The sequence below is a fragment of the Plectropomus leopardus genome, chromosome 16, assembly GCF_026936395.1.
Source record: "Plectropomus leopardus strain MGB_pleo_1.0 chromosome 16, ASM2693639v1, whole genome shotgun sequence".
Classification (NCBI taxonomy): Eukaryota; Metazoa; Chordata; class Actinopteri; order Perciformes; family Serranidae; genus Plectropomus; species Plectropomus leopardus.
In genome coordinates this window covers 27,698,144-27,709,361 of record NC_142191.1, presented here as the reverse complement: position 1 = coordinate 27,709,361, position 11,218 = coordinate 27,698,144, and the positions used below count along the sequence as shown (strand labels likewise).

The following is an 11,218-nucleotide window of genomic DNA, read 5'->3' as shown; positions in this document are numbered from 1 at the left end:
TAATTTGGTCAGGTTTCATAGGGTTAATAAGATATCCCTGACACTAACATAAAGGCTATAATATAAACTAATTCATACAAAAAATAGTCAAAGAAAGTAGTCAAATATAAATCACCTAAACTGTGATATCAAAATACTTACATTACATTTTTATATTAATGAAAGATAATATGTCCATGTAGAAAAGTTTTAAAATATTCAAAAAGAAGCTGTCATCATAGTGGTGCTGTATACTTCTCCTGGGAGACTTATTGTTGTCAAATAAGTTAATCAAGCTCTACAGACACATGCAATCAATCATTTGAAAGGGTCTGGCTGCACTTTTGTTGCACAGTGTTCAGATATGATGCAGAATTTATCAATGTGCATTCATGAAAACATTTACTAAATATTAAAAACAATTGCACAAACCTGTATAGTTATTTTTACACAGTAAACACTTGTATATCCCTATCTGTCCTCATATTTCTAGTAGGCTATCATGAGGAAACCATAAAAAAATAGTAATTATGTATCACACTGTAACTTCTCTGAGGGAAAGTGCACCATCAGCTGAAAGTGACTACATCAAACCGCTTTCTTGCAAGTGAACCAAATCATTCACTCACAGAGTCTGAGATAAGCAACTGCTTCATGGGACACCTGTTGCTCATAACCAAAGCTCACACAGTAAACACAATAAAAGGAAGAAAACTGATTTTGAAAAATTCAGACTCTCCTATTCAATTAAAGCATCAACCCTCTCTCAGCTTCCTCGTCTCTCTCGGCAGCTCAGAGTGTTTTCCTGTCTTAGTGCAGCTGCAGCCACAGTGCAGTCCTTCTCTGGTTACAAGTCACACAAAACCTCAAATGAACTGCAGATGCACTGCCAGGCCTCCCCATGCTCCGCCCACAGGAAGTGCTGGTGTAAGTGAAGCTGCACAGAAACATTTTGACAGGTAATAAAGTGCGGGAAGTCTGTTAAATCTGACACGCAGGTTTTATAATGCAAACTGGAAGTATAAAAGAACATACTGTATGTGGAAACTGCAGTATTTCAAAATGTAACCCCCCTACAATAAAAACACAGAAACTGGCCTCTCTTGAATAATATTAAAGACAAGATGATTAAAAAATAAGTAAACAAATAAATAAAAAATAATGTAGCTGAGGAAAAGTGAAAAAACAAACAAAGAGATTTTGCACAGTCAAAAATGATTAAATGTAGAAAAGGTGTGATTCATCTGACTCTGGAGGGTTGAGCAAACTGAAAGTAAGAAACCACAACATACATTAATATATGTTCAAATCTTGGTCTTGACCCCAGTTCTGTCTTCTTTCCACCCTCCAGCAAGAGTTTGGCTCAGCTCACTGAGGCAGCAGTACAAGAAGGAAGAGCTGCAGAGGGACATCATGCATCATCAATCAGACTTTAAAAAAAATAAAAAATCATGCTCTCATCTTCCTCTTCCTGTTCTCCACCGCTAAGCGTGAATGTGAGGCGCTGTCAGACATGTTGTCGCTGTAATCGGGCTGTGAGACAAAGGCTGACCTGGTGTAATAAGAGATGTGGGCACACCAGGAGGGAAAGAGGCCTGCAGGGAATTTAAAGTCAATGCTCACTTAAAGCAAACCAACCCCTAAACACTCCAAGGCCGTGCTGGGGAAACCCAAAAATCAGCCCACATGAGAATTTGGACCTTAACTTCTACAATTACCTGAATGTATCCTTGTGGCCTCCCTGGTGATGGAGGTAGTGAGGGTCACACATGATTATGATTTCACAGAGTGTTGTTTTACATTTGTATGTTGTGTAAATGTAAATTCACATAATTGTCTTGTTCTTTTACACACAATTCCAGTTTGATGCCTTTTGTTGTGCACCAATACGGAGAAGATAACACAATCTTCTTGTTGAAAAAGCAAAGTTGAGTTCAAAAGCAATAAAAAGCTAGCTCAGTTTATTACACTGGGTTAAATACACCAATAGGCTAGCTTACAGTGGGTAATGTTAGCTGAAGTTAGCTCACTATAAATAGATATTGCAGTGTAACTGATATTACCAGGTGTGGACTCAACTCACATGACTTGGACTTGAGATTTGATGACTTCAGACTACACGAAATTAAAAAAAGACTTGCAACTCGACCTGGACTTTAACACAAATCACTCGTGACTTCACTTAGACTTGAGCACATTGATTCTAAAAAAATTGCATTATTTGATGCCACAAATCAGTTCATTTCCTGAATCAGCTAACATTAACACTATTCCACACAAGCTGCAGGAGAGAACCACGAACAACTAACACTACATCACCCAGCAGCGTTTATCTTTTTACGTCATTCAGACATAAAACATGCAGAAATACACAATATCACTTCAAAGGAAGAACTGTCTCACAGAAAATGTCTTCAATAAAGTCATGGACATTTTCCAATATGAAGTGAGTTAAATACATCAATCAAATACAAACCGGACCTTTAAAATGGCATTACATTTGACAAAGAGTGCCCCATGACTTGGACCTTGAAACTCAAATTTTAGGACTTGGGACTTGTCTGTCTTGACTTTGGACTTGAGAATTTCAAACAATGACTTGGTCCCACGTCTGGATATTACTGAGTCAATTCATTTACTTAAAGAGTTAGTAAATGATAAAGTTACACACAGAGATCTTACATGGAATTGAAATTTGAAAGGAGATCATGAGAAACATTGGCCAAAATATTCTGATGATATTCAATATTTATTGTAAGAGGCTTGCTTTGAAAAACTGTTTAAGGTTCCAAACACCATTTTAAAAGAGACAACTTCTAGTCTCGTATTGCAATTTTTATTTAATTTGCTCAAACAAAACAATATGTTAGCATGTAAGAAAAGACTAATTAACATGAGAACAGTATGGTACAATGCAGATGATAAAAGAATAAGTCTGGAAACCCATCCATTCAAACTTGCTTCAGCCAAATTCATCCCCGCAAATTCACAACTCTCTCGGTTCCCTCGGCAGAAAACTGGGTTTACGGACAAAGAGAAATGATTCCATCAGCAATCTGACATCAACACGGAGCAGACCTCACTGCAGAGGACAAAACACATTTCCAAGTGTGTAAAGGAAGCGAAGCTGCTGAACACACACACACACACACACACTGTCTCTGTGACATTTAAACGGCATCACAGAACACTGCAGTCAGACTCATCTGGACTTTATGTTTAGAAAAAAAAATCATCATCGGAGCAAAGATCATCTTTAAACTCTTCCAGGCCTCAAAGGCTTGATTGTACTTCTGAGCTGTTAGAAAAGCAACCTCACAACTGTATGGAAATAAACATGTATGTAAAAAAAAAAAAACAACAAAGAAGATCTTGGTGCAAAGATGTTTTCTTGGTGGGGAACGGTACCAAGGTCATCAAACTCTCCCTTCAAACATGACCAGGATAGGAAAAAAAGAAAGCCAAACTACATAACAACTGCATGTGATCATAATGACAGTCTCTAGAGATTATTACTAGTCATCTTTATATCTTTGACATATTAAATGCAACTTCGGAACAAGGCACAAACCACATAGCTTCACACAGAGATAAACTTTTCTTGAACCAAACATTTTACCTTCCATCCCATCCAAAGGACTGAACATAGACATCTTACTTTTTTTTGTTAGATCTCTCGACAAAATGATACAAAAATAAGAAAGGCGACTTTGTAGAGAGTGATTATGTTTAGCAAGAGACTGCCGAGTTGAATCCTTTGGTGAGAAAGCCAGGCTGTTGGTGACAGAGGCTCTGTTGTCAGAGTATGTTGGATTGCTCTGCGGGTTTTTGTCTTAAAGTGCAATCGATGCTGTGTAAACACTCAGTACAGGGAGCCTCTTGGCTGGGTGTTTCCATTTTTAAAAAAAAGTGGATGAGAAGATGAAACGACTCAACAGAGAGATCATGAAACTGACCTGATCATAATTAAATCCATTTTTCTTCTCCGCATAGTTTTTTTTTTCAAACAAATTAGACCCAATCTGTATCTCAAATCTGTGACTTCTCATCTTCAAACATCCAAGCCCTTGAATATAGAGTCGTGTTGTATGAGAGCCATCAGCCACAGATAGCCACCGATTAACAAACCTTTTGTACAAGCAAAAGTGCATGACAAGCAATACACGATAGATCCCAATCTGCTTCTCATTATCATACCTTAAAAGGGCACTCCGACGATTTTACACCCGATAATTAGTTTGGTCAGGAGAGGAACAATTCAGACTGTGAAAACAGTTGTACATTGCATTCTCCGCTTTACAGATGACGTCATAGTGATATCATCAGGGTTATCTCAACATAGGGTTCGTGACTTTTTAAAAAAAAAACAGAAATCTAGTATTACAAACTGTGCAGAGTTTGAATAGTTGCCAGAATAAAATGTTTTCATTGTACATTAGTTCCAATTACATACATGAGTTGAGTCAGGACATTTCCAGCCATGTTTGTAGCAACAAACCTTTTAGCGAGACGTCGGGACATTTCCGCGCGTGTATGTGCTGACAAAAGCGGGTATTTTTAACTACACATTGGGACATTTCCAGATGTATATGTGGCAACAATACTGAGCTGATTTTAACAAAATGTCAGGACATTTCCAACCCTGTTTGTGGCAACAAAACCAGGTATTTTTAACAAGACGCTTGGACATATCTGCATAATTTGTGGAGACAAAACCGGGCATTTTAACGAGACATCAGGACGTTTCCAGTCATGCGCGTGGTAACAAAACAAGGTATTCTTTAACGAGATATCGCAACTTTCCCAGTCATGTTTGTGGCAACAACACTTGGTATTTTAACAATACATCAGGACATTTCCAGCTGTGTTTACGGTGACAAAACAGGATATTTTTAGCTACACCTTGGGACATTTCCAGCCATGTTTGTGGCAACAAATCCACAAACAAGACGTCAGAACATTTCCCGCAATTTCGGGATTGACAAAATGAGATATTTCAAGACAAAACATGATCTTTTCCTTTCTTTCTCTCCTAACCATGTTAACCATATCATCAGAACATAAAATTGAAGACTGAAAGGTAGAGAAACTTAAAGTTTCAACAAATCTGTTACATGTGAAACATGCAAATGTTACATGTGGTTTGCAGACACACACAATGCAAACATTTATTCTGGCGATTGTGTTGGTGCCTACATTTACCAGAAGGGAATAATCTAATAAAAATGCAATTGGGTTGAATTAGGGGAATTGTAAGACATAAAGTCAGGATATTTTGGCTTTTGTTGATTAATTTGTCCATTCTTTCTTCTACTGCAAAGTTTAAATTATTATTAAGTCACTGGAGTGCCCCTTTAAGTTGGAAACACTTTTACTGTTGTAAGTGAGCCAGAGCTGCGACATTAAGGGTGAACAGTGGTGACAGTATGCACACTAGCCCACACTGTTCTCCATCAATATACCATAAAATTCACGCTGTATTCTATCACCTTGTATTCCTTTGGAAAGTCAGAAAGGTTGTTTTCAAGCTTGTCCTGCAAACCCCACAGTGGGTGGCTGTATTCATGAAGCTGTCCCTCCTTAGGATCTCAGAGTACAGAATTGTAACATGGTTTTTTTTTTTTATCTGTTACCTTCACATGTGATCTTGGTGCAATAGCCAATGACATCAGTCTCTCAGCTCCCTACATTTCCCTCTCAGGTTGATTGTACTTTTAGTGAAACCAACTCAGCACCTAACTGAAAGAAATGCTGAAACAAAAGTGTTTTTTCAGAATAAAGTGACAGTCCTGTTATCAATGTAAAATCTCAGGGAAAATACAGTTTCTCATTTCTAAGGATTTGACATTGGCAGGAGAAAAAGGCAAAGAAAAGAAAAGATGAAACAAACACGTCATCAGTAAGCACTAGAAATAGTAAATGGCACATTCACGTCCTCTTTTGGACACCAACGCTTACACATTTGGGTTATCTTGTGCACTTTTCAACAGTCTCACTTTATAAATGCAGTAAATAATCATAATAAAGGATAAAAAAATCACTTCAGCTCCAATGTGGCTAAAGACACAGTATCCTTGGATTTTATAGAAATCAAAAATAAAAAAATGGAGAGTATTGTGATTCAGAAATGGTGTGCCATGAAATCATGTCTTACAGTGTTGCTGATATTCTTTCACGTCCGCCTTCAGTTTCACAGAACATCTGCGACCAAAGTTGACACACAGTAACATCGTCCAATGAGGGCCCGAAAAAGGACAGATGGACATCGAAAAGTGTTTGGTGGTGTTAGGACTGGGGAGGGGGAGGGGGAGGGGGCCTTGAAATAGATGCTACACTTATTGCTTGTAATAAAACTTGCGACAGATAATGCAGTTTCGTGGCAGACTTGTGACCCTCACCATATAAAGAAAAGAAGCGTACGTGCACCAAACGGAAGAGGTGACAGACGTGATGGAGAAAAAAGGGGAGAGAGTCAAATCAAAAACGGACAGAAAGTCAGGTCTATCTACACGTCTGGCCGTGGTCGAGTAGCATGACGAGTATTAGCAAATCAGCACTTATCGTCGACGGTGAACGTTTGGTAGAGAGCTACAGCGGCTGCTGCGTGACAGGCAGCTACCCTCCGTGTCTCGTCCGCCTGCCACTCAACAGTATGAACAAAAAAATGAAACGCGTCAACAGAGCGCACACTTCAGGAGGGAGACGACACGAAGAGACAGACAAGACAGCATCCTTTTGAAAGATTGGATTATTGAGCTACTTGATACGGCCGTAGATCTACACTGAAACAGACATGGTTGATAGATGCTTTTTTTTATCTTCTAAATAACTTTTTCTCTCTTTTGTACATATTCAGGTTAAAATAGTATTTGAGGAAGACAAGCTTTACAGTGTCCTGCAGTGGTGGACTTCACCAGAGACTGTCAGTCCCCCATACACACTCACACACACTCACACACGCACGCACGCTACCCCTATGGCATTATGGGAAAAAAAGTTTTTTTTTGTTTTTTTTTTTTAAATTTTCCATCCCCACCTTCTTCCTGTCTCTCTAAATAAAACGTGCCTTTTGATAGTAACTCACGAGATTCTTAGCATCACCGTTCACTTATGCGCCAATGGTTAATACAGTATCATCGAAGATTTTTTTTTGTGTGTGTGTGTTTTTTCATGTTATTATAGGACAATGAGAGAGAAATCATCTTTGCATAAAAGACATTTGCTTCTCTTTCACACCGTGCACTGTCCTCCGGGTTGCCCTCGGCGGGAGGAGTAGGAGGGGGAGGAGGAGGAGGAGGGGGGAGGGGCGTGGAGGCAGCGGACGCACGAGGCTTCATCGAATGGATTCTGTAAGTCAGAGTTACAAGCCTCCCACCACCACCACCCTGCCTATTGTTGTTCTTTCCGATGCTGTCCCAGAATAATGTCCTCTCTCAGTATTAATATGATTATTGTCATCATCACCGTTTTTTGTTGATTTGATTTTATTTTACGCTGTTGTGTTGTCTTTGTATTGACCGTGGTTGTCTGTTGGGTCGCGTGTATGTAGAAGTTGTGAAGAGGATCTTCTATGCCGTGCTGGACTTCCCCAGCTCCTCCCTGATTGCTGAGGACACAAAGACAGAGAGAAGACATGTGACTCACCCAGTTACTTCTAACAAGAGCTCAACTTTACATGTGAAGGGGGTTCTAGGTTGGTCCTACCTTTTTTAGAGGGCTGTTGCAGCAGTTTGGGGTGTACGCTTAAGTAGGGTTGGATATCATTTAGAAAATCGATAGAGTACTTCATTGAATGTCTTTTTTTTCTAATTCATTCGATACCTATCATGTGAGTGGAAACATTCATTTACTATATGCCAGAGGAGAGTAACAGTAGGTGGGTTTCCATTACAGATTTGCGCAAAACTTAAGCAATAATTTTGAAAAAGTTGATAAATCACAATTGCAAGATGACTGTGTTTCCACTAAGTTATGTTATACGTCTTCTCCTCTCACAACAACATTCCAACAAGCATGGTGATGGATGCTCAAAACATTAGCAGGTTTATTTCTATTGCAGCCACCGCACAAGCCATCATTATATCCAACTGAAGGAGAAGTAGGTGTGTTATGTGAGCGATAATGGAGGTGGCACCTTATACGGTAGCCTTGGCCAGCAGTGTATGAATGTGTATGTGAAAGTGCGTGTGACTTGTAGTGTAAAAGCTCTTTGAGTGGTCAGAAGACAAGAAAAGCGCTATGCAAGTGCAGGTCCATTTACCATTTTACAGAGTTATTTCAGTCAATACCGTAAAAAGTATCAAGTACCCATACCCAGCACTAATGGTAAGGTACAAAACACAACGGCTTGCGTCTGAAATCTATAATATAGAGTGTAGCTAGATAATAGTGCATCACCATAATTCTTAATTCTGCTTTATCAGACTGCACTAAATACAGATGCTGATAGCTGGGTGTCATATTCGAAAGAAAATGCTATTAGAAAAAGTATACATCACATCAAGGGGCCGGCACAGATGATGATGCTCAACTACGTATGACGCACACTACTGTTGACCTCCTCAGGGATATTTCTCGTTTATAAAAACTTATTTCCAAGGTTTTGGGCATGATTCTCATCATTAATAATAATAACATTATATTTATATGGGAACACAGTGACACTGCTAAAAATAATCCAGATGGGACAAGAAACACAAGTTTTTTTCTTTCTTTTTTTTTTTTAAAAAAGCTCCATGGCATCTTACTTGGGAAGAAAAAACAAGGGCGAATATTAAAAATATTACCAAACTGTCTGTTACAAACATGCATCACAGTTTTCCTGTTCATGGAAAGATCATTATTGACATTTTGGGTGAGCTCACTTTCAGTTTGACCTTAAAGTGGCTTCTGGATGTACTGCTTTAGAACCTGTCTAGTTGTATGACCACTTGTATCAGCCCTGTTGGCCTTTAATACTTCTTTTACTTCTCTTTACTTTATTAACAAAGATGTAATAATCCAGAATCATACTTTTATTTATTCCTTATATTCAGGGCTGGATTAACTCATGACAAATGAATAACGCTATTAGGGGGCATTCAGAGCTCCTGCTGACCTTCCTGTGTCCTGTAGGTATAACTCCTGGTTGCGTTACTAAGTGCAACATTATTTTTGAAAGGCATGTTTTGTTACTTTATAAGAATTGCAGGTGTCCATATTTTGGTTTAAGGTGTCAAAGACAACAGCTCATTAAACTGGTTCACATTTCTGACATCCCTCCCAGAAGGTTGACCAGCATGGAGCTGCTTTGCCCACATACAGTGTTGGGGCAGCTGTGCGGACTGGAAACCCTCAGGCGGTCCGTCTGCAGCTGAGCATCACACTGCAAAATCATGCCAACTGTTGCAACAACATCAGTGCTGCAGCTACGTGCACTGATGCATGCGAACAGAAAGCTTATGCTCACATGAACAAAAACCACATTCTGAGTTTCTATAAGTTATGAGTCATAATAATACGGTGCCTAAGACAAATGAATAACGCTATTTTTTAAAAAAAAAAAGACTTTGTGTCACTTCCTGTCTTTAGTTAGCATTTCAGTTTTAAACCTAATAACCCATGAAGATACGAGTTAAATAATTAAAACAGGAAAAAAGGAAAGTAAAACAGAAAAAAAAGATAGACTGCTGCACTGTTAGTTTTGGTGTATAGATTCACAGGAAGTGGAAGGAAGGTGTCTGACGGTTTTGCTGTGAAAACAGAGAGCACAGGTTTGGACATAATTACCATCAATGAGCTCTTCTTTTAGCTTCGACAGCTCCTTCCTCATCTCATCCAGAATGTCCTAAAAGATAAACATGACAAAGTCACCCTTCCATACAAACATGATACATGTCAGACATATGAGAAGAGACAAAGCAGTTTTCTCACCTTCCACTCCTCTTGGACACTCACATCACATTAAAGGGGGCGTGTAAGGCTCATTTTCAGGTTCAGATTTGTATTTTGGGTTTCTACTAGACCATGTTTACATGCTTCAGTTTTCAAAAAAACACTTATTCTCCTCATACGGTCTGTGCTGGAACACCTGTATTCACCCTCTGTCTGAAACTCTCACTTTAAGCGCCTGTCTCTCTAAGCCTTCCTACCAAAACAGCCTAGTCTGCTGTAATTGGTCAGCATTTCCAGGTCTTCTGAATCTTTGCAACCTCTCAAAAAAACCACAATAAAAACTTCAAACCAAAATCTTCACAAGTGGACATGTTCTAGCTGCAATGTGTTCCGAAATTGGGTAGAAATTAACAACATCTGCAACTAAGATTAAATTTCCCTGTTGTTAGTATGTAGCTACATGTTGCAGTGAACTTGCGCCTGGGTAATGGTTTTAATAGTGGCACTTTTTTCGGTGAAAAATCACTCATAGTAGCTTCTAAACCAAAATCTTCACAATCAGACATGTTCCAAAACTGGGCAGAAATTAACAACACTAGCAACCAAGATTACATGTTTTCCTGATGTTAGCATGTAGCTATATACAGCAGTGTACTTGCAGTCCGGAAATGACTGTACAGCAGCACTTTCTACCATGAAAAATCTAATATATTTTTTACAAGTGGAAATGTTCCAGGAGGAATATGATCCAGATTAACAGAGACATTAACAAAATTGGTGACCAAGATTACATGTTTCACTGAGTTTAGCATGTAGCTACACATAGCTACATGTAGCTACATGTAGCAGTGTAGCTATGTAAGGTAAACACTTGCAATGCCGTGCCTGGAGAAGAAATCTGTCATGGGGTGATGCCAGCTTGCCTCAAAAATGTCAAAACAGTCCAAAACCTGTGGTTTTTGCTTACAGGGATTGCTTTTATACACGTTAACCGTCATTATTTGAAGTTTGTCCATGGTTAATGTGAACATAAAATCGTAACATTAAATGTGTATGACAGAAAACAAGGAAGAGAATAATAAGTCCAGTTTAAGATGGCATGCTAACACAGCGAGACAGCGTTTCCCTTGACTTTTGGATCTAGTTAGTTGAGGCTCTGCCAACTGGCAAAGGGAGATTCTCCGTCTTCCTTTCAAAGAAGCTAATCCCAGTGTGGGGACTCCCTGTGAGATTAGCCTTTAAGACTCACTTAATAACAGCAAGACATAAACAAACTGACAGAGAGATGAGTAAATCACTATTATGAATTCTAACTTTACTCTTCTTTATCTCCAGTCAGACTGAATAAGAAGCGCAAATGACAGTG

The 11,218-nt window shown here is 38.9% G+C and overlaps 1 protein-coding gene across 1 annotated transcript in view; it reads right to left on the bottom strand.

Annotated features, from left to right (window-relative positions):
- Positions 1 to 2,799: 2,799 nt before the first annotated feature.
- The window catches only part of enah (ENAH actin regulator), a 93,155-nt gene continuing 84,736 nt past the window's right edge, over positions 2,800 to 11,218 (bottom strand). Inside the window, 2 exon segments of the mRNA XM_088089311.1 lie at positions 2,800 to 7,585; positions 9,748 to 9,805. Coding sequence (XP_087945437.1) covers positions 7,548 to 7,585; positions 9,748 to 9,805 — 96 coding nt within the window. The 3' untranslated portion in view covers positions 2,800 to 7,547.